Genomic DNA, 14,101 nt, shown 5'->3' with positions numbered 1-14,101 from the left:
GGGGGCAGGACCCGGCAGGCAGGGCCAGGTGTGAGACCCGGCCTTTGGGATTGTCAAGCTTAGTCAAGTCTCTTTGCAGCCTTGAGTTGGGCCGGAGAGGTCAGTGGGAGCAGCAGGGCTGTGAGGCCCGGCCACACATCGTCCTCCCCCCTCCCTGCTGCCTCCCAGATGCTTCTGGGTAGTTCCCGGCCCATATCCCCCTCAAACCTGAGATGCCCAATGGCTGCTTCTGTCTGGCTCCTCCTGGAGCTGGGGGCAGAGATGCCAGCCTGGGGGCCGATGGCAGGGAAGAGGGTTATCCCTGGTGCCCAGGGTGGGCTTGGCCTAGGGCCCTCTGCCCCAGCCTCCTGCTCCAGGGGCTCCGGTCAGCCGGCAGCCCCAGCCCTGGGTCCTGGCTCTGGCCGCTACCTCTCTTCCCTCTCATCCTTTTCAGGGAAGAGGTTGGGGGTGGAGGGACTCCCCTGCCTGGTAGCCTCAAAGCTTTTTAATTCATCCATTTCCGACAATTCCAGGCTCCACAGTGGCAGGGGATCTTGTGCTGATCGTCCTCAAAGTCAAACTGATAGTCATAGGTCAGCTGTTAAGAAAAGAGGGCAGAATCAGTACCAGCCCCCCAGAGGAACTGGGGAGGACAGAGATGATCTGATCTGAGGGCAGTGGCCTTGGAACTTGGCTCTGGGGAATAACAGAGAAGAGAGAGCTACTCTGTCACTCACTCATGATGCTTCCTCTTACCTCCTCTCCTTTGGGGATTCGCCGGCTGGAGATGATGATGATTTTATCCTCTTTGTCAAATGTCACAACTTCTGCCACACAGTTAGGGGCACAGGAATGGTTAATGTACCTAGGCAGTGGGACAGAGTCAGTAATGCCACATGATGAACTTGGGATGGTTTTGGTTCCTTGTTGGCCCACCCCCAGTGTATCACCCTCAGAGACCCCTAAATCCCTCCTTCCTAATTCCTCTCACCTGGCAGGGCCTCCGGTCAATGTAGCATCAATCACATGTTCATTGTTTATCCGGAACATGTAGATGCCTCGATTCTAGAAAGGCAAAAGTTGCAGAAGGGGCAAGAGTATCAGAGAATGGCCACGGTGTGATGGTGGGATCAAGTAGCAAGCTCAGGCAGTGGGCTTCATTTCTTCTTTTTCCTTTCTCCCACCTCTCACCTCCTCCTCCCACAGCTTTCCACCTGACCCCCACACCGCTCCTTGTTCCTTGGCTGAGTGTGGACCATGCACCACGATGGCCCCTCTGTCAGCCCATACCTGCTCCTCATAGATTTTCTCCCGCCGGTTGGCCACCTCGTTGCGAATGATGGTGCCAATGTACTCAATGACCATTGTGTGCTTTTCTAGGTCCTTGGCTGCATAAAGCCCCAGGCCCTGGATGCGGGAGCGAGCCAGATACACATTGTTCTTCCACTCAGTGCGCAGCCGCCGATACTGAGATGACTTGGAGTGCACAAACTGCTTGCTGTACGGGGTGTTAGTCTCGCCTGTGAAGGTGCTCTGATATGCCTTGGACATGCTGGTGCTGTTCAGGGTGTGGGGCCTGGGAGGTGATACAGTGCATGACAAGACAGCTCTCCCTCAGACCAAGCACACACCACCTGCCTCCTCCCTGGGATGTGCAACATGCCAGTTAGGGGCATGTGCTGCCTCGGGAATAGAGTGGAGGCATATGGGTCTTGGTTTTGATGAGGTAATTTACTAGCTATGGGGACCCTTCCAACACCCTGGGTGGCACAGAGATGGGGGGTGGGGAGTGGAGTGAAGGGAGGCACCAATTCCCCTACACTGAGCCCACTCTCCCATCTCCTTGTCTTCTACCACCCTCCTGTCAAACTGTGCTTAAGGCCGTGCTCTTCTGGGAGGAATTCCCCAAGCAGCCCAGGCCTGTAATTTAAGTTCATAATTTGCTCAAACGTCTGAGTCCTACCTCCTGCACATACTGGAAGCCCTGAAAATGGGGGCTGTGTCTACCACACTGGACTGGATTTGAATTAAAACTAGCTCTGAATTCATAGCCAAAAGGTGGCATCCTTTCTTCAGACTGTCCCCTTTTCTAACGTAACATTGGGCTCTGTGCAGATGGCTCAGTGCAGGGGAATGACTGCTGCCTGACAGGGTCCTTTTCACCACCCTAGGGCACCAGCCAAATTCTTCCCCATCCCAGAGCAGTGGTTTTCAAACATTTTTTACTCTTCTTTCTTTAGCAGAATTTTTTTTTTTTTTTTTTTTTAGCAAAATGTTATTGGAACTCCAATACATAAACTAGATGAAAATGAAATTCTTCTGGTTGAATTTGAGGAAGGGGGAGTTATACACAGGGAGGGCCAAGTTCTGCCCACTCAGTTTGTGTGTTCCAAAACTTTTTGGAACACACACAGTTTGAAAACCACTGTTATAGGGCATCAAGGATGAAGGCTTGACTGGGGTAGAGTCGGACACTCTACGACAGCCTGAGGAGTAACCGAAGGCCTTCACAAAAGCCCTGCTACCGTGAATTCTGCCTCCCTCTACCCAGTGACCAAGGTCAGGCTACTGAGGAACACAGAAGGAACAGGAAACCACAAGTCAACATGTAATGTTCTGGTCCCAGCTGTGACCTCTGTCTAGTCACTTAACCTTTCTGGGTCTCAGTTTTCTCAGCTGTGAAATGGGGGTCATACCACCTGCCCTACCTACCTCATAAGGTTGTTGTGAGGATCAAATGAGATAATGGATGTGAAAACGCTTTGAAAAAAAAAGTATAAAGTGCTATACAAATTTAAGGTTTTATTATTTTTCTATTATATTTCTAATTATTTACTTTTGAAACCAACTCAGCCTGGGGAAGGGAAGGTGACCCTAGCACTCATGGGGCATCTGAGGTTTGGGAGAATCACAGGCCCCCTGGGAGCAAAACAGGAGAAGAAGGAGATGACTGGGCCCCTTATACAGTTCATAAAATTTTACCACTGTCCACCCAGAACCTCCCCAACAGCCATTCATTCCCAGGATGCCCAAGATAAGTCTGTCCTAGACCCCAGGTCAACCCAGGACACCTGAGCAGGTTGGGGGGAGGCGGAAAGGGATACTGTAGTGATAACTGCACACCCTCTAACCAGGAGGCCTAGAGTGAACCTCCCCAATCTCTCCAAGGGGAACTGTAACCTGTAACCCCAAACCCTCAATTGGCCAGAGGGTCCCTACCAACTCGCACACCCATATCCCTTGGCCCCAGCCCCACAAGCTCACCGTTTGTAGTGTGTGAGGATTTTAGGCTCTGATCGGGCACAACCAGTGGGGTTGATCATGAGTGGTAGCTCCATTAGGGGGTGGCGTCCATAGCGGAATAAATAGTTTTGACAGCTCTCCACTCCAGGCAGCTGTGGGCACAGGTCATGCCCACCTTAGCCTGAGCACTTTTGGGGCAGGACCAAAGTTCTCAGTGCCCCCCTCACCCCGGCTCCCGGACCCTTCTTACTGATTCAGCTATGCGCAGCACAGCGTGCACCGTCAGTCCAAAGAGTTCCTCGCCTTTCAGGTACTCAGGGAAGAGCCTCAGCATGTCGGCCTCTTTTCTCATGGCAGCCACAGGCTCTATGATGCGATTCCACACAGCTAAGAGGCAAGGAAAGAGAGCAACCCTCACCATCTGGTGAAGTTCCTCAGAGGGAACTTCTGCTCAGTGAATCCGACCCTAACCTTGATCTGGAGCTACCTCCCTGTCACGAGGCTGTGTGGTTCTTCAGGATCCCCTCATGGCCTCCCAGTCCCACTCTCCTTCAACAAGCCACACTTCCCACTCCAGAGGGACATTAGAGTGCCTTGTGACACAGAAACATGAATCCAAGGTCCAGGAGACCCAGCACAGGTCACAGGACTTGCTGAGGGTCATAACAACAGGCATGCTTTGGGAAGATGAGTTCAGGTTTTAGTACTAGCCATTGGACCTTAAACCGGATACTTAAATCTAAGATTGTTTCTTGAAAACCTGGGAATAATAGTACTTACCTCAGAGGGTTGTGTGAACAAAATAACCTATATAAATCACTTAGCTTAGTTTGTGGCACATAGTACATGTTCACTAAAAGGTAACTGCTCTTATTGTTATTTTTATAATTAACACTAAAACTAAGATCAAAAGAATTTTGTCCAGAGAAAAGCAACCAAAGGGAACTTGATGGTTAGGATCAGGTTGGGTGAGCCAGATGGTAAGGTCTCAGAACTGTATTCTTTTGTTCCACTGAGGATAGGAAAAGTAGCAGAAATAAAGTTAGACAAGCAAAACATCTTCAATTACAAGGGAATTTAAGGTGAGTAAGAGAGGCTAAAACACTTTCTCTGGGGATTTTCAAGAGCCCTCCACCTACGTGCAATAGAGGGTGCAGAGGGCAGAAGATCACTCACAAGGACCCTGCAGATCCCTTTTCCACATTGTAAAGGTGATTCCAGGAGAAACTTGCCCAACTCCACATTACCATTTCCAGGGCCCAGTGCTCACCCTGGGGAGAGGCATCAGTGAAGACCAGGTCCTCCAGGCCCTGCTCCATGACTTTGATTATGAACTCCGGCCGACCGTTGTTCTCACCAATAGAGCAGCGGTAGCAGCAGCGGCGGTTGTTGGTGCGAAGGCTCCAGTAGATGCGTGTGGCTTCGTAGCCAACGGGATAAAGGGCAGTGGCACTATGAAAGTCGGCCATCTGATGAGGGAGCAGCTGTCCAATGGCATGGAACACAAGGCCCCCTACCCGGAACATGTGCAGCCGCTCTCCCCGCTGGATTATGCTAGCGATTTGCTTCACCTCATCCCGCTCAATGTAGACCCGCCGGAAGACAGCAAAAGAACTCAGCTCTTGCTCACAGGGCCCTTTGATCTTATGCACTGGACACAGCATGGTCTTGTCCTTAAAGAACATGCACTTGGCGCGGATGGCACAGGCAAAATGGTAGACGTTGGGACAACGCATGCGATTGCAGCTGCTGGTGGCACCGGTGCGCTGGCACAAGGAGCACTTGGTTAGCAGTCCTCGGTGGAGGGCCACTTCCACATTCATCAGTGCCCCACCCTGGGTCTCATAGACCTCCGTGGACCACAGGGCACAGTTGAGGTGCACCCACAGATCCAGGTCCAGGTTCAGCAAACGGGCAGGCCCATCAGTGGCCCCATCACCCTCCTCATGACAGAAGCAGCAGCGCCGCATGTCTCGAGGCACCTTGTCAGGTCGCAGGGCTGTGCCAAGTTGTTCCATAAACTCTGCCACTTCCCGCTCATCCTCCTGCTGCCCACTGCTCTTCTGGATGGTCAGGAGCAGCCGCAGACGCTTCCAGCGCACCCCTTTCCACTTCTTGAGCCGAGGGGACCGGCAATCTTCACCTTCTTCAGAGGGCCGGGCTCGGGGCTTGGGCCGGGTCGATTCAGGGGAGGAGGCCAGGGGCAGAGGCGAGGGGACAGGGAGAGGGTGCCAAGGGGGATGGGGGTGGGGAGGGTTCTTCAGGAGGTGGGGCGGAGAGCTGTCGAACGTCCAGATTGGAGACATTGTAGGTGTAGCTGTGTTGGGTGGGTGGCTCTGGGATAGGGCTCTCCTATGGGAGGGGGCATGAACCCTGTATGGTTAGTGCCAGCTCCTCACTTAACTAGCCCCCTCCCTTTTCCCACCCACATCCCACTCTCCCAAAAGCCCTCTCTGCTATCTCTGCCCTAGCCAGAGACACCCCTTTTTCTTACCCAGACCCACCTGTTTCAGGAGGCTCAAGATGTCTAGCTGGCTCTTGAGAGTATAGCCAGGCAACACGGCATCAAATTGCTTTAGCCAGTCAGGGCCAGCTTCTGGGCTCTTGCCTCCCAGACTCTTTTCTTTCCCACCTGCAGGAAGGAGGGGGTCAGAGCCTCCCACCAGAATCATTCCCCTTAGGTCCCCAGGTGTTTTCCTGCCACACTCACCAGGGCCCTCAGCGTCCCCCTTCTTAGGCTCAATGCCTGCCCGGGCAGGGCTCTCTGGGAACAGCACCTCATAGGAGTTGGGGATCTTCATGCTTAGCAGCTCTGCCACTGCCACCATCACACCATTCAGATTCTGCCAGAGCAGGGAAGGGAGGGGAGAGCCTTTTCAGCAGGTTGTGTACAGTGAGCACTGCCACCAGCTTTGTGGGGACAAGGACACTTAGAACACAGCTCCACAAGCGGCCGGTCAGTCTAGCCCCTGTGCCATCCAACTCTTCCCATGTACTTGTTTTATGGTGGCCTTTCCCAAACTGCTGTGGGCATTAGCAGCTCCACAAAAGGGGCCTGTGTCAACTAAGTTTAGGAAACTATACACGTTATATCCATAACTTGGGAGATTCACGATAATTAGCAAATTAGAGAAGCTGAGGAGTCTTGTAGTAAGGACTCCTGTTTGGTTGTTTTAACTGGGACTGCCCATTTCCTGTTAACATTAAAAAACAAAAAACAGTTTCACCAAATATAATGGGGTGCTGTCTTGTATCATATGTCGCATTATACACACTCTCTTTATTTGTTGAGTGTGTCTTTACCACAGGACTGTGAACTCCCTGAAGGCAGGGACCCCTCATGTTTCATTTACTCTAATCCTACAGCCACTAGCCTAGGCTTTCACATGGTAGATCCTCAGTACATAGCTTTAAAGGACCAAATTTATCCAGACACGTTTCAGGGACTGCCCTCTGATTAGCACCCCTTAGGCCTCTGAGGCACCCTCCAGGACACACCTTGGCTGCAGCAGCAGAGACGGTCAGCATGACTGACACCTCACTTCCTTTGCCCTTTTCCCAAGTTGTGGCAGGCAGCTTTCCAGGGGCCTCCAGGTCTAGAGCCCCATAAGGTTTGGTATCTGGGAAGACTAAATGAGAAAGAAGGATCTGTGTTAGCCTCAGCTGCCCCTCTGCCCCAGCTCTGACACCCCAGCCTGGCCTGGCCTGGCCTATGTTCAGGGCAGCCCCTACCTGGAATGCTGGCCCGAGGAATGATGGGGATTACAGGGGAGAGAGCCCGGTCTTCCTGCTCCCACTCCCCTGAGCCCAGCTGAGGGAAACGAGGTGCCTCCTCCCCCAGGATGCTCTCGGGGGATGAAGCCGGCACAATGCTGTCAGGAGAATCGCTGTCCTCATCACTCTCCATCCTGTAGGCCAAAAGTAGACATTTGTTGCTACAGCTCTGCAGACCCCCACTCCCAAATCTAGAGGTTAGTAGATATCACAGCCTTACTTAAAATCTACTATTGGTCAAAGGGAAAATGAGACAACCAGATCCCTAACCCCATTCCTCACCCCCATTTCCAGCATAATCCCTACCTGACATCCTCAGTCTGATTGTGAGGGGGTGTAGGCAAGGCGGCCAGCAGGTCTAGACTCTTCACCTCTGAAGCATCTGAGGGGTAGGTAGGGAAAAGAAAAGTCAGGCCTAGGGTGGACAGAGCTGATGGTGCTTTTTCGACCACATTTCAGGCCTAACTAGTAGAACATCTAGCTTAGCCATCATAACCACTGTCTGCCCATCTACCAGTTTGGAGCAGTCAGGTCCTGAGCTTTATGTGCATTCTTTATTTATAATATTTTAACACTCCATTAAGTATTATAATATCTATTTTATAGTGAGGAAACTCAGGCTCACACAAGTCAATCAAGTTACCGGGCTATAGTAACACGGCTAAAAGAACACAGGACCAGGATTCACAACCAGCTGTGACAATAGTTTATACCCACCAAGGCTGTCTGTTCATTATACACTTGATCTTAGCCAAAAGGCTGAGAAGCGATGTCTGTTCATTATAAACAAAAGTTTCATTAACATTCTGTCATCCATTTCCCTCACTGTCTTGGTTCTAGACCAGTGATGGCGAACCTATGACACGCGTGTCAGAGGTGACACGCAAACTCATTTTTTTTGGTTGATTTTTCTTTGTTAAATGGCATTTAAATATATAAAATTAATATCAAAAATATGTCTTTGTTTTACTATGGTTGCAAATATCAAAAAATTTCTATATGTGACACGGCACAAAAGTTACGTTAGGGTTTTTCAAAATGCTGACACGCCGAGCTCAAAAGGTTCGCCATCACTGTTCTAGACTCCCAATGCCCATCTTTGTCTCCAACCAATTAGTCCTGAAGGGGTCCTTTCTATCTCAGGTACTGGTTGTGTGTGCACACAGCGAAACACGCAACTATCTATGCGAAACTGTTTGACAGGGTACACTAACTGGCTTGGACCCCAGCCACCAAATCCTTCTAGAGGAGAGGCCCACTCTACTCTTGACTTACCCCTCAGTGTTCCTTCAGTATCCCGGGCAGAGGCGGCATCCTTGGGGTGCTCCCCCAGCTCTTCAGATGCAGTGACGCCATTCACCATCTTCTGCTGCACCGATGGGGGTGGGGTGGGGGGCAGCGACGAGGGTGGTGTCGGCGGGTTACTCAGGTTATTCTGGGGGTGGGGTGGGGTGTTGTGTGCAAGATGGCAGGGGGAGACTGACATAATCTCCTGGCCCCACACTGTATCAGCAACTTCCTTAAGTATCCCACTCCCACCTCCACCTCCCCAAGAACCTCATCATCCCCCCAAAAGGTATTGTCATTTTCTAACCTTGGTAAGCAGCTGAGAATAGTAGTCAGGGCCAGTGGGTAGTGCCCCACTTCCAAAGGTCCCCCTCAGCTGGCACTGCCCATTGATTGGGCAGCTACTGCCAAAGGGAGCAAAGAGGCTAAAATTGGCGGTGATGGTAGGCTCCGTTAGGGGCAGCAGGGACAGCTCCTAGGAGGGGCAAGATGACAAGGTTGGAAACCTGCAGCATGTACATCTCTGCCACTGTATAGCTGGGGGCCAGGGTGCCCCCTTATCCTGAGTTGGGACCAGGGGACTGGCTCCTGGGGGTCACCTGTTTTAGCTGTTTCAGCAAGGCCTCGCTGGCCCTGACCCCGTCCTCCTTCCGCAGCTTCTTTCGGGAGCTCACCAACCTGTCGCTTGCCTTCTGTACCCGCTTGGGCTTCGGTGTCAAAGGTTTCCTGGCTGCTGTATCCTAAGCCGGATAAACCCACAGTGAAGGCTGCTGTCCTCCTCAGAGCCCTCATCTCTTCTGTTTCACCAAGACCTGCTCACTCTGCCCCACGTTCCAGGCCCCACTCTACCTGGAATACTCACCTCCTTATTGCTGGGGGTACCCTGTAGTTTCTGCTCCAGCCCAGCCAACTTGCTGTCAATGTGCCCGTTGATCTCTGTTCGCAGCCCCTCGGGCCCCCGCCCAGTGCTGAGTTGCACATTCTTTGCACGTAGAAGCTTCTGCAAGAGCAGATGCCCGGCCTCTGAGCGGGGGCCTGCCAGCAGGTGGTGGTTGCTGGTACCTGGTGTCCCTATTGGCTCCCCATTGGCCTCCCTCTTCACCACCTGGGCTCCCAGGGCACATGGCTCTTCCCGAGGCTCCTGCTTGATGCTGAGATAGGATGGTTCGGGCACCGCCTGCCCATTCACCTGCTCTGGATGCCCAGGTACCAGGCTGCTCTGCTCCGGCTTCTGGGCTTCCGCTAGGTTGTCTGGAGGATTCCAAGGTCCCAACCCTTTGCCAAATAAGGTATCTGCAAGCTGGGCAGCAGCAGGTGAGATCTTCCCAGGAGGCAGCTCCAAGGGCAGCGCTTGGGGTTTTGGGGTCCCTGGCTGTGTGGGAGGGAGCTGGGCCTCCGAGGGGAGCTGGGAACTAGGGGACGGTAATTGTGAAGGTCTCTTTGGCTCTTGTGGGCTAGATGGTGGAGGTGTGGGATGAACAGGACCAAGGACTGGTCCAGTTGATAAGGCTCCTTGTGGGGCAGGGAGCCGGGGTGGGCCCTGAGGTCGAAGTCCTGCCCCTAGCTCCTGGAGAGGCCCTGTCTGAGATCCAGGGAAGCCCCCAACTTGGGGCTGGCGGCCTAGGAGGCCCTGGAGGGGAGAGGGCTGGGTCCCAGGCTCCTGATAGGATGGGGCCTGGCGTATGGCCTGACTCTGCTGTAGCTGCCGCTGCATGAGGAGTGCCTGCAGCTGCTGCTGCTGCTGAGGGCTCAAGTGCCGCAACTGTGGGTTTTTGGCCAAAACTCCTTGGAGCTGTGCTCGAAACTGACCCACCGTAGGCATGACTCCAGCCCCGGGCAGGCCCTGCCCAGACTGGGGGACAGATCCTGGTTTGGCAGGCTGTGGCCCTGCATTATTTTGCAAGGGCCGCTCTAGTCCATGGTGCTGTTGGGAGCCCAGAAGGTTCTGAGTTATGGGCCCAGGCTGCTCCCCTAAGGAAACAGAGGATTGGGTCAGCAGGTGTGGCACAGAAGAGGCCTCTGAAGATGATCCACTGTTTGATTGCCCATGGCTGCCCACACCTGCTGTGTGGAGCAAGTTAACTTGCTGCTGCTGTCCTTGGAGCCTCAGAGGTGGCTGCAGTGGCACAGGGTTGGGCTGAGGCTGGGCCTGGGGTTGGACAAGCAGGAGTTGTGAGTCCCCAGAGAGTGAGGGCTTTACTTCCCCTGGTTCAGTGGGCACTGCCTCAGGTACAGACCCTATTGCTACACCTCCCTGATGTGTGGAGGGCCCCTCAGTGGCCTCTGGAGGAAGAGTGGTCTCTACAATGCTTTGTTCCTTGCCCGTTAGGAGGAGGGTTGGGCCCAAGGTTCCGGGGCTAGAAAAGTGTTGTTGCAGAGGCTTGGCTGGCATTCCAGGACCAAGAGTCACTTGCTGCTGCTGTTGCTGAGGAGACAGTAAAGTTCGACTCTGGTTTAAGAGGCCTATCTGCTGCTGTTGCTGCTGTTGAAGCTGCTGTTGCTGTTGTAGCTGCTGCTGTTGTAGTTGCTGCTGCTGCTGTTGTAGCTGTTGTTGCTGTTGAAGCTGCTGCTGTTGCTGCTGCTGTAGCTGTTGCTGCTGTTGCAGCTGCTGTTGCTGCTGTTGCAGCTGTTGCTGTTGTAGCTGCTGCTGTTGTAGCTGTTGTTGCTGTTGGATCTGCTGCTGCTGTTGCTGCTGTAGCTGCTGCTGCTGCTGCTGTAGCTGCTGTTGCTGTTGTAGCTGTTGCTGCTGTTGTAGCTGCTGCTGCTGCTGCTGCTGTAGCTGTAAGGAGGCCATTGGCTGAGTGCTAAGCTTGGGCTGCCCACTATGTGGCATGAGACCCTGCTGAAGATGAGAAAGCCCTGCCATGGGTCCCTGCTGTTGGTGCTGCTGCTGCTGCTGCTGCTGGGCTGTGACCAGTCGGTGTCCCATAAGGCCCTGACTTTGCTGTGCCAGCTGAGGTGAACTTGGTACCCGGGACTGGGTCAGAAGCACCTGTCTGTGAGGACCCTGAGACCCCAAAGCTCCAGGGTGTGGTTGCTGCTGCTGCAACACTGCCACCTGGGCAGGGCCCAGCATGCCCTGGGGCCCCTGGGGTGGTTGAGGGGACAGCTGCTGGACTAAGAGGCCCTGATGGCTGCTGGAAGGCAGAAGCCCTTGGGGCTTGGGACCCAGAGCCTGGTTTGCCTGTATCCCAGGTCCCTGCTGCTGTTGCTGCTGGATTGCCACCTGCCCTAGGAGGTGCTGCTGCTGCTGCTGCTGCTGTTGCAGTTTCTGGGCAAGCTGCATACGTTGCTGCTGTAGCTGTAGCTGCCTTTCCTGCAAAAGTCTCGATTCAGGTCCCAAGCCTCGAAGAGCAAGATTGCCAGGAAAAAAGCCCCCTGAGGGGCCAGCCAGGGCTCCAGCCCCGCCAGAATGTTGCTGCTGTTGTTGTTGGGCCAAGGTTGTGTTGAGGAAGGGGCCACCAGGCTGTCCAGGTAGTGCCATGCCCCCTGGGGGCAGACGAAGTCCAGCAGCTTGCCCACCAGGGGGCCCCTGTGGTGGCTGTAGCGCATGGCCAGGGAGCAGCTGACCAGGGAGCTTGGTGAGTAGCCGAGGACTCTGGGAAGGGCTAAGGGCCAGCACCGCTGAGTGTTGTTGTTGTTGCTGCTGCTGCTGCTGCTGCTGCTGCTGCTGCTGCTGCTGTTGCTGCTGCTGCTGCTGCTGCTGCTGCTGCTGCTTATTCCGATATTCTGCCATGAGATTTGTGTGCTCCTTCTGTTGCTTCCGGACCTAATGGGAGGGTCGGGGATGTCAGCCTCGAGCCTGCCCACCATGCCAACCCTCTTCCCAGCTCCTGGTTTCTAAGCTGAAGCCTGCTTTTCCCACCTGATCCAGCTGTTTCTGGATCTTGCTCTGCTGCTCTGTAACCAACTTGAGCTTCTCAGCATCAGCTTCTGGGAACTCCCGGCCAGCCTTTTTGGCAGTACGCTGTTTGGCACACAGAGCCTTCCGGGATTTGCGGTGCACACCAATCTGCTCCTCTAGTACCTTCAGCTGCATCTGTAGGAGCTGTTGGGTATGGAATAGCCACTCTTCATACTGCCGCTGGTCAGCCTCATCTGGAAAAGAAAGCTGGTGTCAGGACCAATAGAATGGTGATCCCAATTCCTCTTCCTTCAAATGCCTCAAGCCATTTTCTTTTAGGCTCCTCCCCATCCCCATACTCACTGATCACTCCCTGGGCAAAAGTGGGTGGATTGGGACGAGCCTGGGAGGGGTCACCAGCATTCCTCTCCTGAAATGAGAGACACTGCTAAAGGGTCATATTTCCATACCAGCCCCTAAGAAGGGTGGCTCAACAGCATGGGACACAAATTCCTACTCCCACCTGATCACTTACCTGGCCACTCCCAGCTGCTACATGGTTCTGCAGATCACTGCCAGTCCCCCCTGAGAGCCTCTGGGCTAGCAAGGACACTTGCTGCCTAGTTCACCAAAGCACAGAGGATGTGTTAATAATGGGGTCATTTGAAAGGCAAAGAGGAGAAACAAGTAAGGAAGGAGATCAGGAAGGAGAGGAGAAAGATTGGGAAAGAAAAGGTTCAACCGCCACCCAAGACTTACCTGTTCATACCAGGCGCTACTCCAATGCTGCCCTGAGCCATCACCTTCTTGATGCCTTTCAAAGCTACCATCTTGGCCTTTGCAATGGGATCAATGATATCTTCTGCAGCAAATTTGTCCAGGTCTGGAGAGGGAAAAACCAAGGGAGCTGGGCATTTGGGTCAATGCTCCATTTTATGTCTGCTATTGCTTCCAACACTTTAACCTCTATCAAGCCAAGCAAAACAATGGCATTGCATGATGGAAAGACCAGTGGACTAAGAGCCAGGCAGCCTAGGTGACTCAGCTCTATTATTCACAGAACATGTGGCCCTGTTTGTGTTAGGAAAAGGTACTCAGTAAATATTTGTTAAACCAATATATCAATGTTACTTCACCTTTCTGAACCTCAGTTTACTCCACTATTTGGTAGAGATCATGACTCCCTATTCTGCCTTCCTTCTTCACCTCCAGGGCTTTCCGAGACTCCCCAAAAGGCGGGGGTGACATGTTTCCTCATGTGGCTACTGAGAGGACCACATATGACAAGAATATGAGCACAGTTGACCCTTGAACAACATGGATTTGAACTGCAGGCTCGGATTATATGCAGATTTTTTCATTAAATACTGTAAATGTATTTTCTCTTCCTTATTCTTTTTCTCAATAAACATTTTCTTTTCTCTAGCTTACTCTATTGTAAGAGTACAATATATAATACATAAAACATGCAAAATATGTAAAATATGTGTTAATTATGTTATCAATAAGGCCTCTAGTCAACAGCAAGCTATTAGTGGTTAAGTTTTTTGGGGAATCTAAAGTTATACACAGATTTAACTATGTGGGGGTCAGCACCCCTAAGCCCATGTTCTTCAAGGGTTAACTGTCCATTTTACGACCTAGAAAGCATTCTTCAAAAGTAGTGTTCTTGCCCAGCCAGTATAGCTGATTGACTGAGCATCGACCTATGAACCAGGAGATCACAGTTCAATTCCTGGTCAGGGCACATGCCCAGGTTGCAGGCTCAATCCCCAGTGAGGGGCGTGCAGGAGGCAGCCAATCAATGATTCTCTCTCATCATTGATGCTTCTATCTCTCTCTCCTTTCTTCTCTGAAATCAATAAAAAAATACACATTTTTAAAAAGTGGTGTTCTTAGAGCAACTAATGCAGCCCAAGAACCCATCTGGCAAAGCCCTAGATGCCAGAGCTATTGTGGGCCTAACATAGACCA

At 52.6% G+C, this 14,101-nt stretch overlaps 1 protein-coding gene across 1 annotated transcript in view; it reads right to left on the bottom strand.

Annotated features, from left to right (window-relative positions):
- Positions 1 to 468: 468 nt before the first annotated feature.
- KMT2D (lysine (K)-specific methyltransferase 2D) overlaps positions 469 to 14,101 on the bottom strand; it is a 37,191-nt gene continuing 23,558 nt past the window's right edge. Inside the window, 21 exon segments of the mRNA XM_006755467.2 lie at positions 469 to 577; positions 736 to 844; positions 971 to 1,044; positions 1,270 to 1,555; positions 3,244 to 3,374; positions 3,473 to 3,609; positions 4,493 to 5,444; positions 5,446 to 5,574; positions 5,727 to 5,854; positions 5,933 to 6,065; positions 6,721 to 6,851; positions 6,955 to 7,130; positions 7,303 to 7,378; positions 8,272 to 8,431; positions 8,591 to 8,758; positions 8,883 to 9,023; positions 9,146 to 12,052; positions 12,149 to 12,381; positions 12,491 to 12,557; positions 12,663 to 12,747; positions 12,887 to 13,010. Coding sequence (XP_006755530.1) covers positions 485 to 577; positions 736 to 844; positions 971 to 1,044; positions 1,270 to 1,555; positions 3,244 to 3,374; positions 3,473 to 3,609; positions 4,493 to 5,444; positions 5,446 to 5,574; positions 5,727 to 5,854; positions 5,933 to 6,065; positions 6,721 to 6,851; positions 6,955 to 7,130; positions 7,303 to 7,378; positions 8,272 to 8,431; positions 8,591 to 8,758; positions 8,883 to 9,023; positions 9,146 to 12,052; positions 12,149 to 12,381; positions 12,491 to 12,557; positions 12,663 to 12,747; positions 12,887 to 13,010 — 6,440 coding nt within the window. The 3' untranslated portion in view covers positions 469 to 484.

The sequence above is a fragment of the Myotis davidii genome, unplaced genomic scaffold (assembly GCF_000327345.1).
Source record: "Myotis davidii unplaced genomic scaffold, ASM32734v1 scaffold290, whole genome shotgun sequence".
Classification (NCBI taxonomy): Eukaryota; Metazoa; Chordata; class Mammalia; order Chiroptera; family Vespertilionidae; genus Myotis; species Myotis davidii.
The sequence above is the reverse complement of the archived record's forward strand: the minus strand, read 5'-3'. Positions and strand labels throughout refer to the sequence as shown.